Source organism: Armigeres subalbatus, chromosome 3, assembly GCF_024139115.2.
Source record: "Armigeres subalbatus isolate Guangzhou_Male chromosome 3, GZ_Asu_2, whole genome shotgun sequence".
Classification (NCBI taxonomy): Eukaryota; Metazoa; Arthropoda; class Insecta; order Diptera; family Culicidae; genus Armigeres; species Armigeres subalbatus.
The window spans coordinates 38,303,044-38,319,210 of NC_085141.1; the positions used below are offsets into that span (position 1 = coordinate 38,303,044).

Consider the following 16,167-nt stretch of genomic DNA (forward strand, 5'->3'; position numbering starts at 1 on the left):
CACATCCCCCGCCCTCCCGACCATCGTTGGTGGTGCGAAGAAATCTCCTCGACTAATGGCCATAAATGTCGTCCGATAATGCTCACCTTCACCCGGCCCGGCATCCGACCGTGGGTGGTTGGTTTCCGGGGAACTAATTTCGATATCAATTAAGGCTTGCGGAGCTGGTGCCGCCGTTTCGATCTCATCGTGTCTCGTGCCGTTACCGTCGAAGGCATCTTCAGCGTGATTTCGAATGATACGGAAAGATTAGCAAAGCCAGATGACAGAGTGTGGGTTTGACACTGATTGGATAATAGTTTCTCCAGTAAGAGGTTTAGCTGCATTGCTGGTTTCAGCAGCAGTTTCAGCAGCGAAACGCAGCTGATTAATGTTGTTGGTTCATTTTTTTATTTGGATCATTTTTGAGTATTTGTTAAAATTACTGAAAATTTCACTTGCTTACCTAGATTTAATCAAATTTAGAGCTGTACAGGTATGGCAATATGTCTTTCGGAAATATTTATCCCAGATATACTTCCGGAAGTCCAACATAATATGTTAGGATTCAATATCAGCGGAACAATAGAGAACGTTCAATAGCTTCCATAAATAGCTGTGATACCGTTATTTCAGATCCTTCTAGAAACATTTCTGCCCAATGCATTTTCCTCAGAACAAAAGCATCCGACGTGATATCTCAACATCTACATCATCATCATCAACCTTGCAGAAGTTCCGTATGCTTGCACCGAAAGAAAAAATATTGTTAAAAGTACCATTTTAGGAGCACACTTTGGAACGCATCGAAACTCAGAAGCAGGCAGGGCTGCTCCCGTGGAAATTTGAAAAACTTTACCGAAAAAAATGCGAAGTCAAATCATCCTTAACCATAGATTAGTGCTTTCCCACCTATGTGTTTCTTTCGGTGCACCGAACAAATGGCTTCGGTCGAGTGGGCTGGAAGCGAAATCAATCCCCTCGGAGCGATCGAAGTCGGTAAATATTCGTTCGTTTATTGTTCTGGTGCGTGCGCCAGGGCACAAAGCGCCTCAAAAGCATCTGGGCTCGGGACCGTATAAATTCCACCTGTTTCAGTTCCTATAGGGAACAGAACGGATTAGGCAAAACATTTGTGCCCATCACAGACTTCACACGTTGGAATCAATTTGAAGAAGTTTGCTCAAAATGGGTGGAAAATGATTTCGGAAATTCAAAGCTCGTATCGGCAGGTGGTTTCCAAAGCTTATGTGTTTGCTTATACGATTAGTAATTGTGAAACATGGACAGTTTCATATTTCCCGTATGTTGAAGAAAACGCCTTAATGAGAATTTGTGAGAATACAAAAAAATAAGACACTACATGCTTTTGTGTTTTTTTATTCATAGTCAATTTATTCTACAGTATTTGATGAGTCAATTCTCGTTTGGCCAGAATAACATTGATACGCGTAGAATTCTACTAATAGCGATGATAACTGATACCTAAACTGCACTGATAAGATTGGAAAATTGTTTGCCTTAAAAAATGCGTTTTAAATAATGACAAAATCTTACCGGTTGAAAGTTCGGAAAAATTTCCAAATTCATCATCTCAAAAACAGAAAAAACTGAATAATCCACCTAGCGGCAATTGTGCCTTTCTCGGGCATTATAAAAATCTTGGCATCTTGGTATATTGGCCATAACTTCTGATCCCATAGTCCGATCCTGCCAATTTTCAATAGCAAACAATGGGACAGGATTGGTCCTATAATACAACTTTTTGTAAATCGATTAAACTTGTCTTTGTGCTTGAAATATTTGATCTAAAAAAGTCGTATTTTGACTAAAACTGATCTGATCCCATGATCTGGCCAATTTTCAATAGGAAACAATGGGATCGGATTTGTGCCGTGACCAGTATGGTGCTTGAAATCGACTTTATAACGGCGAGAAAAGGAGTCGCTGCAATAGTTGGACGATCAAGCTTTTTCTTCTGCTACCAAGTCGGATCCCGAACATCCCAAGTGTTTTTCCTGCCGTTCCAACCGGATCGCCAGACCCAAAAGGCAGAAGAAGAAGAAAAAGCAAGCAAGAACACTGGATAGCCTCTTATTCGGCACTCTCGCATCCCAGCCGGACACCGAAAATCCCAGTTGGATAGCTTGAGGTTCCAGCCGGACCGCCAAATCCGCCAAATCTCCGAAGACAAAAAATGGCCAAACCGCTGTGCCGAGTCTGAGGGCTGTTGTCAGAGTGGAGTGTATCATCCGTCTCCAGCGATCATCATCACACATGGCCGCGGTGCCACTAAGGACCACAGCGTCATCATGCGGACCGAAGCGCATCATCCGGTTCAATTTTCATTTTGGAAGGCCGTGTAGCACCTCAGCAGCCCAACCGCTCCGCATGAACATTCGAAGTCGATCCTAGCGTCATCACTCAGTCCAGAACGCATCTTCCGGGCTGATTGTCAATCTTGAATGGCCATTGCGCCACATCAGTTGGACCGGAGCGCATCATAGGAGGGAAGAGCAGAGTTTGCTTCGACTTCGCGAATGTGATATGCATCAAAACAGTAGCACGGCTTGCCTCAGTGACTAACTAAATTTGTTTTGCAGTCTCTTACTATCCCACGAAAATTTTAGTCAATGAAAACCGATCCGTAATAATATTATTATTAAAAAAAAGGTTTAATAATATGTTAAGAATATGCTTCTGAGTTGAAACCTCCGTACCAGAGGCATTAAGGTTTTTTTTTACAAAAAAGCTGAGTTGTTTCGTCACAAAAGAATTGAAAGCATCCTTTCGAGAGCCTCATGTCAAGAGGCCTGGAATCCTCCTTTTAAGAGGCCTGGAAGCCTCCTCTCAAGAGGCCTGGAAGCCTCCTCTCAAGATGCCTGGAAGCCTCCTTTCAAGAGGCCTGAAAGCCTCCTTTAAAGATGCCTGGAAGCCTCCTTTCAAGAGGCCTGGAAGCATCCTTTCAAGAGGCCTGGAAGCCTCCTTTCAAGAGGCCTGGAAGCCTCCTTTCAACAGGCCTGGAAGCCTCCTTTCAAGAGGCCTGGAAGCCTCCTTTCAAGAGGCCTGGAAGCCTCCTTTCAAGAGGCCTGGAAGCCTCCTCTCAAGAGGCCCAGAACCCTTCTTTCAAGAGGCCTAGAAGCCTCCTTTCAAGAGGCCTGGAAGCCTCCTTTCAAGAGACGCCTCCTTTCAAGAGTAAAAGCCTCCTTTCAAGAGGCCTGGAAGCCTCCTTTCAAGAGGCCTGGAAGCCTCCTTTCAAGAGGCCTGGAAGCCTCCTTTCAAGAGGCCTGGAAGCCTCCTTTCAAGAGGCCTGGAAGCCTCCTTTCAAGAGGCCTGGAAGCCTCCTTTCAAGAGGCCTGGAAGCCTCCTTTCAAGAGGCCTGGAAGCCTCCTTTCAAGAGGCCTGGAAGCCTCCTTTCAACAGGCCTGGAAGCCTCCTTTCAACAGGCCTGGAAGCCTCCTTTCAACAGGCCTGGAAGCCTCCTTTCAACAGGCCTGGAAGCCTCCTTTCAAGAGGCCTGGAAGCCTCCTTTCAAGAGGCCTGGAAGCCTCCTTTCAAGAGGCCTGGAAGCCTCCTTTCAAGAGGCCTGGAAGCCTCCTTTCAACAGGCCTGGAAGCCTCCTTTCAAGAGGCCTTGAAGCCTCCTTTCAAGAGGCCTGGAAGCCTCCTTTCAAGAGGCCTGGAAGCCTCCTTTCAAGAGGCCTGGAAGCCTCCTTTCAAGAGGCCTGGAAGCCTCCTTTCAAGAGGCCTGGAAGCCTCCTTTCAATAGGCCTGGAAGCCTCCTTTCAAGAGGCCTGGAAGCCTCCTTTCAAGAGGCCTGGAAGCCTCCTTTCAAGAGGCCTGGAAGCCTCCTTTCAAGAGGCCTGGAAGCCTCCTTTCAAGAGGCCTGGAAGCCTCCTTTCAAGAGGCCTGGAAGCCTCCTTTCAAGAGGCATGGAAGCCTCCTTTCAAGAGGCCTAAAAGCCTCCTTTCAAGAGGCCTGGAAGCCTCCTTTCAAGAGGCCTGGAAGCCTCCTTTTAAGAGGCCTGGAAGCCTCCTTTCAAGAGGCCTGGAAGCCTCCTTTCAAGAGGCCTGGAAGCCTCCTTTCAAGAGGCCTGGAAGCCTCCTTTCAAGAGGCCTGGAAGCCTCCTTTCAAGAGGCCTGGAAGCCTCCTTTCAAGAGGCCTGGAAGCCTCCTTTCAAGAGGCCTGGAAGCCTCCTTTCAAGAGGCCTGGAAGCCTCCTTTCAAGAGGCCTGGAAGCCTCCTTTCAAGAGGCCTGGAAGCCTCCTTTCAAGAGGCCTGGAAGCCTCCTTTCAAGAGGCCTGGAAGCCTCCTTTCAAGAGGCCTGGAAGCCTCCTTTCAAGAGGCCTGGAAGCCTCCTTTCAAGAGGCCTGGAAGCCTCCTTTCAAGAGGCCTGGACGCCTCCTTTCAAGAGGCCTGGAAGCCTCCTTTCAAGAGGCCTGGAAGCCTTCTTTCAAGAGGCCTGGAAGCCTCCTTTCAAGAGGCCTGGAAGCCTCCTTTCAAGAGGCCTGGAAGCCTCCTTTCAAGAGGCCTGGAAGCCTCCTTCCAAGAGGCCTGGAAGCCTCCTTTCAAGAGGCCTGGAAGCCTCCTTCCAAGAGGCCTGGAAGCTTCTTTTCAAGAGGCCTGGAAGCCTCCTTTCAAGAGGCCTGGGAGCCTCCTTTCCAGAGGCCTGGAAGCCTCCTTTCAAGAGGCCTGGAAGCCTCCTTTCAAGAGGCCTGAAAACCTCCTTTCAAGAGGCCTGAAAGCCTCCTTTCAAGAGGCCTGGAAGCCTCATTTCAGGAGGCTTGGAAGCCTTATTTCAAGAGGCTCTGAGGCGTTCTTTCAAGATACTCAGAAGCATCTTTTAAGTGGCTCGGAAGTCTCCCTTCAAGAGGCTTGGAAGACTCCTTCGTAAAGGCTCGAAAAGCTTTTTTTAAGGAAACTCGTAAGCCTCATTCCAAGAGACTCGGAATCTTCCCTTCAAGCGGCTCGGAATTATTCTTTCAAGAGGCATGAAATCTTCTTTTAAGAGGCTCAGGGGCGCCCTTTCAAGAAGCTCAGAAACCTGGCTCGGAAGCCCTCTTTCAAGAGGCTTGGAACCCTTCTTTCAAGAGGACCCCGTAAAGATGCTCAGAAGCCTCTTTTAAGTAGCTTGGAAGCCTCCCTTCAATAGGCCTGGAAGCCTCTGTACAAGAGGCGCGGAAGCCTACTTTCAAAGAGCTTGGAAGGCTCCTTTCATGAGGCTCGAAAGGTTTTTTGAGGAGAATCGGGAGGCTCCTTTCAGAAGACTCGAGAGGCTCCTTTCAAAAGACTCGGAGCCTTCTTAAAGAAGGTTCGTAAGTATCATATTAAGAAGTTTTGAAGCTTCCCTGCAAGAGGCCTGGAAGTCTTCTTTCAAGAGGCTTGGAAGTCTTCTTCCAAGAGGCTTGGAAGCCTCCTTCCAAAAGGCCTGGAAGCCTCCTTTCAATAGGGTCAGAGGCGTCCTTTCAAGATGCTCAGAAGTCTCATTTTAAGTTTAAAATTAATATTAATTTTATTCTTGAAATTTTAGTGAAAAATAAATGCAAATTAATCCGAAAGTTACATTTAGTTAGTGATTTGGTTAGTTAATTGGCCAAAATGCCTCATTATTATGCCATACTATCCTTATGCATGACTTACCGAATTTGTTGAAAATTTATTTAATGCGAAAGACAATTAAAACAATAACGCTAATCGCCAATTGGAAGCCACATGAGCTCATAAACCTATCGTGATTTATCCCTGTCCTGATTTCTACCCAACAAAGTAACATTTTAATATTGAAGTCGCACCTGGGTTTAAATCCAATCAACACGATGGCAGTGTGGCAAACGAAAAAAAAAAAAAACTTTCATCAACCCAACTATGGTCTCGCAAACGGTCCGAGCCGGTATTAGCACTTGTACCGAGTTTTCAAATTTACCGCCGGCCACCGGAATATGTCCCAGCTAAGCCAGTGCAACTCAATTCCCACACCGGTCGGTGACCAGAACAACCGATGCCAACTTGCAGGCATGGATGATGGAACAAACCATGTTCCCGCATCGTGTCGTGGCAAATAATCCGGAAAATTAAATTTCATGGAGAGCCTTGCTCAGGTGCAGTGTCGTGTCGTTACGTTGTCATGTTGTGAAGTCGCACGGAACTGGCTGGCGTTGTTTCCCGCACAGGTAATTTCCGACTGTATTTTTTTCTTCTTTTTTACGACGAAAGGAACTCACTGTACTTAGGGTTTAGGAATACAACAAAATAGTGAATATGAGCCTGGTTTATGTTAGTCAAGCCCTGTTGAGAACATCCTCATCAAGCACTGTTACTGCTTTACCGAGAAGAGTCCCAGCTCGCTCGGAGTGGATTACTCCAAGGGTGGACTTTTTTTTAATTTGAGCTTGTATCGTTTCCAGCGAATGGCAACACAACTTACCTGTAACTTTGCACTCCCGGGAATGCTCGTCGCTCCCATCGGAACAGTCCGCCTCACCGTCGCAGACGAAGCTAACGTGGATGCAGTGGCCATCGTTGCAGCGAAACTGACGCTCCGCACACTGAAGGGTAGAGTTCACTGTGGAAGAAGCGGGGAGACAATCAAGATGAAATTTGATTAGTAACCAGGCGTCAGCGAGATAAACGACTATGATTACCAAATGGATTAGCAAAGGTGAATTGAATTGGATGAGATTTGATGAATGATTAGAAAAGTAAACAAAACGGGGTTCTCGTTTGGTGTTTCCGCTCGGCAGACCATGAAACGAGGCCTCGTGCTTTTGAGCCTATCCCCTTTCGTAACAACGGTCATTACGCGATAGAGATGCAACTTCAACTGTTGTTTGTAATTGTCAACCTGTTACAGGTCAGCCTGTGTTCAAAGAACAAACGAGTAAGTACGATAATTGGCAAGCGTCTGCAGAGCTTCTGAAATCATCTTTTCAACAGCCGATCGTCGTACATCGCGTAGAATGCATCGACCAACCGTATCGATACGCGCAGTATGTCCGCTGTGGCCTTCGGACCCAGCGAAACCAATCCCAGCAACTAATTGGAGAAATTATCCTCGACAAGCCGGTTCGGACGTTAAAGGGATCGTTCCACATCTACACCAAGCACCAGTTCACCCAGACGCTGCTCTACGGAACGGACATGGACCTGTGCCACTATTTGGACCAGGGACGCCAAAGCGGAATTATGGAGCGGAACGTTGTGGCGGAAATGTTCATGGAGCAGAGCAAACAGGTCTTCCCGCACCTGCTGCATCCGTGTCCTTACGAGGGGCTGCTGAACCTAACCGGCACAGAGGTCCGGCTGGATCTGGTTCCGCCGTACGTTATCCCGGGGCAGTACATCATCGAGGCGTTAATGCACGACGGCGCCAATGGGACGATCGTTAACATCCGTGTAGTGTTTTCATTGATTGGGAAAGGCTTCTTCCAGCAGATGCAGGGAAACTAGCTTTGGTGGAAATAAAATATAATTAGGAAACGATGGGGAAGTTTCACTGATTGTGTTTTGATTGCGTTCCAACGAGTGCCCGGGAAACAGTTTGAGACCAAACACCGGCAGGTCATAGTGTTTAATGTTCGTTTCTCTGGAGGGGGCAAGGTGGAATTTGTTTCGCAGGCTGAATGCAAAAAGCATAATCATAAAGTGGCATCAGATGCTGAGTTTTCCAAAGTTGGAATGGCGAAACTTTGTATTTGCATTTTTTTTGTTGCTTGTTTTTGAGATCATTTTTGCCTCTCTTGAACATCAAGTTGTGGTCACAACAACGTGTTTTCAACAAGTTGACCTTTCAATATGCATACTCAGAAACGTATATAAATTACTTACTTACACGAGACACGTTGTCTTATGAGACAATGATAATGAGACACATCAGCCGGGCGTTCGAAAGAGTGAACAACACACTTTTGAAGAAGTATATCGACCAGTTAAGTGTCCCAATAAGGGCTATCAACAAACTGGAACACCTCATGCTTCATCTGTTAGGTCAAGTGGATGATGTTCTCAAATTTGTCACTCACTGACCGACGACATGACGCCGCATCAACAGAATGAACTCTCATTCGAGTGCTAATTATTCACAGGAAAAATCTAGCGCCTAGCATCAGCTCGTTCCATTTGACTTTTGATCTGGCATCCAATCATTGCATGAGCCGGGTAGCATCACGTCGATGGCGAACGCTGGGTGTCAATAAGAGACGTCAATTAACCATTTTTCGATGTAACTACGCGTGATGAGGGTGATGCCCAACAAGCACTTCAAATGAACGAGCATAACCTGACCCACACGCTCAGAATTAAAAACACAGCAATAGGTTTGATTCAGACAAAAAGGGCCTTCCTGGGAAAACACATGATTAGAGTAACAGTTAACGGTTTGTATAATTGCGTTGACCCGTTCCATGTGAAGCAAACACATATCTGTATTATAAACTTTAAGCGTGTACGTAACAGTAGCGCGTATCACATAGTGGATATCCAGCAAACATTAAAGATTGGATCAAATTTGTTTGAAAAACTCGACTTTAATTAGCACAAATGCCGACGATAAATTCAATTCAACAATGTACGTCATCACTGGTAAATACCACAAATTTGTCTTTAAACGTGTGGAAAATATTTTAAAACAAATTACTTTAAATGTGCCACGAGCATCCAATTAGAAACCGCTCCGATCCGAAACTTTAGGATTGCTATCAATCGAAGCGACTCCTCGCTGGTGCTATTCTAATGGGTCCTATAAATAATGAGTCCGCATTTTGGATGGCGCATTTCGTAATTACTGCTCGGTGCTTCTAGTTCGGTTTGCACGCGCATAATGAGGTATACAATTTGGGTCTGCTTCTGTTTGTATTCGATTGGTAGAGTAAATCTGGCGGCTCCGAAGCGCCCAATTTGGATTAAAAAACACGAATGCCCGGGTCAGCCGTATCCAACAGTGAAAGTGCTGGAATGTAAAGTCAGTTCATTTCGTAACAGGCCCCAGGAGATAAGCATGTTGATAGAACTGCAAGAACCCCAGGAGAAGGTGTTTCTCACGTTCACCGTCTACATGCAGCATCAGAGATCGCGATCCGCCCTGTATGGAACCACTTTCGACGTGTGCAAAGTCATTGAAGATGCCGCCACCGGGGCCAATAAAGTGGCTGCAGTGATAGTGGACGTTGCACGAGTGAACTTTCCTCAGCTGTTGAAGCCTTGTCCAATGGAGGGTATGCTTAACGCAACGGGGGTCAAGATGGATGACAACATGGTGCTGCCGTATACTCTGCCCGGAGCTTACAGGACGGAAGTTCGGATCTACAACAAACGGAACCAGACTCTTGTGGCGTGGAACACGGACTTTGAGCTGCGAGCCTAACAGTTTTTGGAAGAATCATCATACAATCAAATGATTTATAATCTATGTGATTTGTGCTTGAAAGTCTTATAAAGGGAAACATATATCAATTCTGTCGCAATAATTTTCTGTAGTCTCCAAATCTACCAGACGCGGGTTTTTCTGAGGTCCCTGACCTCGCCTTCGCCTTCTTTCGTCACACGAATCATACTACACTGTACTGAAGGTACTTGGTTTATGTTTTATTTCGCGGCCAGCGGATCGACACTGAGGAAGACAAATGGTCTGTTTCGGATCTGAAGCTTAACTGACATATTTTTTTCATTATTATTTTTTTATTGAAAAAAAAAAACAGAAACACCGTCTTCAGTCGTATACGACTATACAGACTGAACACATAACACGGACAGGAAACATAACAGCCAGTGGAGAATTTTTCGATTATGAAATGTTTCCTCTTCACCGGGGCGGGAATCGAACCCACACTCCATAGCACATGTATCTAGGTCAGCGGTTCCCAACCTGGGGTACATGTACCCCCGGGGGTACCTTCGCTGATCTCAGGGGGTACCTGAGACAAAAATGCATAATGGCGCATATTGAATTGAATCTAAAAAAATGATAAAAAAAAATCCTTTATTTTCCGCGGGTTTTCATCGAAATTAAGGCTTTGTAATTCACAACACATTTTGGCACATAGATGATGTTTGAAATCCGATGAGTTTTTTTTTATTAGCAAACCGTGTAGCCAAACTGTCTATAAGTGTGACCTCAAAGATACCAAAATATTTGCATACAGTAATATCCCGATTTTATCACCCCCCTGGTGAATTATGGGGTGATAAAACAGGGTATGTGACAAAATTGGAAAAAAAATATTTCCAATTTTTTAATTCAGTCTACAAATATGAATCATCAGCCTTGGAAAGGCCAAATGCGTGAACGGTACCCGTTAATTCTTGTCGAAATTGCTTACATAATATTTCCCAGGTACTCAAAAGTCGTTCGTAATAAACTACAGGCGATGAAAGTTATTTCATGAAAATCAATGTTGTTTGTGGTATTATTTACGAAAATAAAAAGAATGAAAAAAAATTTTGGGATGACAAAATCGGGTCGAAAACGTGATAAAATCGGGACGTGATGAAATCGGGTGGAAAACGTGATAAAATCGGGGGTAGGCAAAATCGGGGAGTGACAAAATCGGGTCAACACTGTATAATGTTATAGGTATTTCTTGAATTGAACATCAGTGCCTCAGTTCTAGAGTTTAAAAATATTAAACTATGTCAACCATCGGACCATAACTGAATTCAAAAACAACATGGAGTGGAAAGTACTGTGAGGTAACGAACAACACCTAAATCCATCCACCTTATGAGATATCTATACATGTATAATGGAGAGTTTTTGAAGTAATTAATTGATAAAAAAAATTTATCTTATCCTGTTCAAATACTTGACAGCTAACTTTTTGGTCATTGAAGTAAAAAGTAGGCTTTGATATTAAAACACAAATCAAAAACAAATCGACACCCAGTAAACGCAAAGTTTCTGGTGTCATATGTTTGCGTGTTGACCATAATTGTATCATAGTGACTGTGCTTAAACTGCAAATCGCAATAAATAAAGTAAGACCAGCGCAATATAACATTAAGAACCAAATTAAAGGTTTTTACAATTGCAATGGGTTTTATTAAAATATGACTAAAATGGGCTAATAGCGTCAACTCAACAAAGGCAAAACACTTTTAAATTATTGAGGTACCTATCCGCTGGCTTATTTGATTACGGAAATTGAAGCTGAACAATCAAATTCGTCACTATTTGAAAGCTCTACGACAATTTCAATTTTTTCCCATGTGAATTGCCATATAAATAAAATGACTTTCAATCAACTTTCAAATCACAACCAAGATATCTGAAACATTATTGAAATTTTAATCATATTACTGGGGACATATTACTATCCACAAAGTACGTCACACCTCTAGTAGGGAGGGAGGGTTCAGAGCAGCGTGACGATCCATACAAACGTACTTTATGGATCTCCCCACTCAAAATTCACTTCACAGTATTATAATTTCAGATTCCCAATCAAAAACCCAGGCATTTTTAAATGAAAAAGCATCATGAACATAAAACTTTTACCGTGCGACACCGAAAGCCGTATTCTCAAGCACTTCAATATATTAATGTAGATAGTGCCTAAAAAGTATAAAAATCGGTATAAAATAAATCATTAGTTGTTGATACAGTTGCATAGAGGCCTGATTCTCACATATTAAAATCACGAAAAGTTTGTTAGAGTATTGATATTGGCCTCCTGAATCAAAATAATTCAACAACCGTGGAAAGATGTTGAAGCAATGGATCGAAATCCCTATTTTTTGACTGAATGAATAAATTAAACCAGACTGATGGATTAAACTGACACTGTAGACAGTTTCAAAACATACTGAGAAACGGACATTTTGATTTGTACTGCGTTGGTTAAACTTTATTTAATGTAATTTGGAAACAAAATTCAGTACATTTGGTACATATTTAACAGGCGAACAAAACACGTTCGTTGGTTGTCGATTTATTTTCAATGTTTGTTGTTAGTATTTTAAAGCCTACGAGAACGATAAGATACATTATTCATAAATTGTTAACATCAAATTTTCCAAATTTTCGGATTTTCCCCTCCATAATATCAAAGTTTGGGAATAAAATCAATTTTTTACAGTAACGAAAACCAATGCCCAATTATTTATAGACATTTTATTTTTTGTGTCCCAAACGATCAAAAGATCAATCGTATCCCATTTATTGATAGTTTTTGTTTTTTTAAATGGGCAGCACCCCCTATTCCCGTCCACAACGTTCACTACTCGAGCGCATTACAACCAAATTACTTGTTTCTTAGTACATGGTTAGTTTCTGTTGATATCTAGTGATGTACAGAAAATCAAGCCATTTGGTTGGAACGCGGTCGAGTTATTAACTTTGCGGACGGGAATAGTGGGTGCTGCCCAAACGGTCCAGCTCCCTATATAGACTTCCAGAAGATTTGACAGAAATCTTGGAGGAATTTGTTGTTTTCAGTATTATTTCTGCATATCAATTTCGTTAAAAAAAATATGGCAAAATTTAGGCGCAACTATCATCATATTGTTGGTAGACGAAATAGAAGACATGCCAAATTGGGGCGTTATAAATATAGTGTCATCACTGTGGCTTGTATATATTCATTTTTGGAACGATGCCATGTACCGTAATCCGGGGGAACATTGATCAGTTTCACCATTTTCAAGAAATTCCACAAGCGGTGATGATGTCTTTCTCGAAACAATCGATGTAACTCGCTTCAGCGTAAGAGATTCCAACCAGCGATGCTAGATTTACGGAATTGGATGCTTTCTACGGATCTACGAATCCATAGGTAAAAACTACGGAAATTTTAAAATTTCTGCGTAAATCTACGGATTTTTTTAAAGTACCGTCAACTGGGGGGAAGATGATCATTTTTAAGACAAAACATGCAATAACAATGTGTGTTTACATTTTAAATCGAAACAAAATTTCCAAAACATGTACTGCTATACGTTGCAATAATCAACAACTTTAGTTTTCTGAAATGCATTCGCAATTATTAAAATAAATTAAATTATCACACATTTTTTGAGTAATCTGGTTTGGGGTGAAGTTGATCGAGACAGCTCTACTAAAATCATTATGACCTAGTAGTCAAAATACACTAGGGTATTTGTATGAATGTTGAATTTACTATGTAAAGAAGTCTACGAAGTCAATATTTGAAACGAAAATAGCCTCATTTATGACTATCTCTCTCTTTCTTCCACAAAATACATTTTCATGATTATAATCGAAAAACTCGGATTTCTACCTAGCGGTAACATTACTTGAACGGAGAATATTGTTGACTACCGTTTCATAAAAAAATTTGGCACTTTTGACTGACACATCAAATGATCATCTTCACCTCAATGATCATCTTCCCCCCAGTTGACGGTACACTTTTAATTTCAATTGGAGTATCTGTGGGTTAAATCACGGGCCACTGTATTCAGTTTTCCGCGAGGGGTATTGCCGCACTGCCGCAGGCTCACCTGTGGGTTTGACGTTACTGGAGGTCAGCTGCACCGTTCCGAGCATTCTGACCAATATGGTAAATAAAATGGTACTGAGGAAGTGGATTCATACCTTCTTACTTACCATACTTACCATACTGATCCAAATAGTCGGAACGGTGGGTGCAGTTGACCTCCTTCTTCTTCTTCTTCTTATTGGCATTACGTCCCCACACTGGGACAGAGCTGCCTCGCAGCTTAGTGTTCATTAAGCACTTCCACAGTTGTTAACTGCGAGGTTTCTAAGCCAAGTTACCATTTTTGCATTCGTATATCATGAGGCTAACACGATGATACTTTATGCCCAGGGAAGTCGAGACAATTTCCAATCCGAAAATTGCCTAGACCGGCACCGGGAATCGAACCCAGCCACCCTCAGCATGGTCTTGCTTTGTAGCCGCGCGTCTTACCGCACGGCTAAGGAGGGCCAGTTGACCTTCACAAACGTCAAATCAGAGACTAACCTACAGACTATCAGAATCTGAAACATGCATTTCCCCAGCAAGCCGTACTTCATTCATATCATCCCGCTGTTTAACGATATGAGGTGATGCGGTGCGTTTTTAGTTAGTAAACCAGATAATTTAGAATTGCCAAATATTCTCACTTGATTTAAAATTTAGTTCATGTTGAGTAAACAATACCTAAGTTCCTGGTATATGGATTTCTATTGGAAGGGAAAGGCTGTTTCAAAACTTTATTAAAAGTTATGCCTTAATGTTCTCGAAAGGTCAACGAGGAATAATAATTATTATTCAATAATGGAAAAATTAAAAACTCCTTGGATTTGCAAGACAAAGTTTTGAAAACCCTTCAATTTCATCGCTGCTCACTCAATTTATTATTTTCAGGAAAAATAATCCGACGGAAGACAATTTTTTTAAAATATTTGTATCTTCCTAATTTAATTCTAACTATAAATATAAAAATATAGAATGAAAAAATATAGAAAAAGTCCTGACGTAATTCTCGAAAAGATTTCTGAAGAATTCTATAAATCCCTTCAGGGATTCAACCGGAAATTCCACAAAGAATTCTTTTAGAAACTCCATCGAAAATTCATTAAGCAGTTTTCTCAAAAATGCCTTTAACAATACTTTTCGAATATTCGCTCGGGTTCTTATTAGGAAAAACTTCGTTTATAAATTCCTCCAGAAAAACTTGCCAGTAATTTCATTGAACATTCTTCCAGGGATACCTCCGGAAAAGCCTATGTGAATTTCTCCAGAAGTTTCTTCGAAAGTTTCTACTTTCTAAGAAATCCATAAAAAAAATTCCCTAAGGTTTTCCAAAGGAATATGCTGGACGCAGTTCTAAAGAAAGTTCTAAGGAAAATGATTGGAAATTCTTTTTTGTGAAAGTCCATGATTAACTGGAGGAATTTCCCAAGAAATTTCTGGATTTATTTTTGGAGTAATTTCCTGAGGATTTTCCAAAGAAATCCCTGGAGGAAATTTCGAGCGAATTCTTGGATGAATGTCCAAAGAAATTCTTGAAGAAATTTAAGAATTTCGAAAATTCTTTTGCAAAAATCCTTTAGAAATTCCTTTGGAAATTCCTTTTTAATTCGTTCGGATATCCCTAGAGTTTCGTCCTAGAATTTCTGGAGGAAGTTCCAAATGAAATATTGGATAAATTTGAGAAGAAATGTTTTTTTTTGCTGTAGCGATTTCCCTGGCAATGAATTCCTATAGGAATTTCTGAAAATATTACGAAGGGAATTATTCTTAATTGGAAGATTTCCCTTAATAATTCTTAGAAGATTTTTTGAACGAATTTCCGGAAGAATTCCTTACGGAACTTGGTTTTCTTGTAGGTTTTCCGAATTTTTCAAAAGTTAGTGAAATTCGAAAGAAACTCCTTTAGGAGTTTCCGATGAAATTACTGAATTCATTTGCGGGGGATTTTTCTAAAGAAGTCCTGTCGGAATTTTAAGATGAATTCCTTAGAGGATTTCCGGAAGATAACTTACCCAATTAATCCCTCCTCTCCGGAGGTGCAAATCTTACTGAGCGTCTGTTCTCCATGTTAGGGGCGGCTGATCAACGGCCAACGCACTTTTCCGACATTATCGACGTCAGGACATATCGTGGTGCTAACATCGACTCTGACCACTATCTAGTGATGGTTAAACTGCGCCCAAAACTATCCGTCATCAACAATGTTCGGTACCGACGACCGCCGCGGTACGACCTAGAGCGACTGAAGCAACCTGATGTCGCTACTGCATACGCGCAGCATCTCGAGACAGCGTTGCCGGAAGAGGGTGAGCTCGATGGGGCCCCTCTTGAAGACTGCTGGAATACAGTCAAAGCAGCCATTAACGACGCATCGGAAAACAACGTCGGGTATATGGGACGAAGTCGACGGAACGATTGGTTCGACGAAGAGTGCAGACAGATTCTGGAGAAAAAGGACGCAGCGTGGGCGGTCGCAGAACGTGGAACGTTATAGACGGAAGCGGAGACAGCAGACACGCCTTTTTCAGGAGAAGAAACGCCACCTGGAAGAAGCGGAGTGCGAGGAGATGGAACAGCTGTGCCGTTCTCAAGAAACACGCAAGTTCTATCAGAAGCTCAACACATCCCGCAGAGGCTTCGTGCTGCGAGCCGAAATGTGCCGGGATAAGGATGGAAGCATCTTGGCGGACGAACATGTGGTGATCGAAAGGTGGAAGCAGCACTACGAGGAACATTTGAATGGCGCTGAGAGAACAG

At 42.6% G+C, this 16,167-nt stretch overlaps 2 protein-coding genes across 7 annotated transcripts in view; one reads left to right on the plus strand and one right to left on the minus strand.

Annotated features, from left to right (window-relative positions):
* LOC134227195 (low-density lipoprotein receptor-like) overlaps positions 1–16,167 on the minus strand; it is a 1,220,229-nt gene that overhangs the window by 840,279 nt on the left and 363,783 nt on the right. For all 6 annotated transcript variants that reach the window (XM_062708524.1, XM_062708522.1, XM_062708523.1 and 3 more), the window contains one exon: positions 6,402–6,539. In XM_062708524.1, the coding sequence (XP_062564508.1) occupies positions 6,402–6,539 (138 nt within the window). The remainder of the gene's footprint in view (positions 1–6,401; positions 6,540–16,167) is intronic.
* Positions 6,786–7,423, plus strand: LOC134227664 (uncharacterized). The gene is made up of 2 exons (XM_062709324.1): positions 6,786–6,854; positions 6,911–7,423. Exons 1-2 carry the CDS (start codon positions 6,786–6,788, stop codon positions 7,421–7,423), a joined length of 582 nt encoding a protein of 193 aa, XP_062565308.1.

Excerpts from the sequence above, each read along its gene's own strand:
- LOC134227664 (XM_062709324.1), top strand. The coding sequence starts at position 6,786 with ATGCAACTTCAACTGTTGTTTGTAATTGTCAACCTGTTACAGGTCAGC. Across the intron at positions 6,855-6,910 it reads TGTGTTCAAAGAACAAACGA|CCGATCGTCGTACATCGCGT; the intron begins GTAAGTACGATA and ends TCTTTTCAACAG.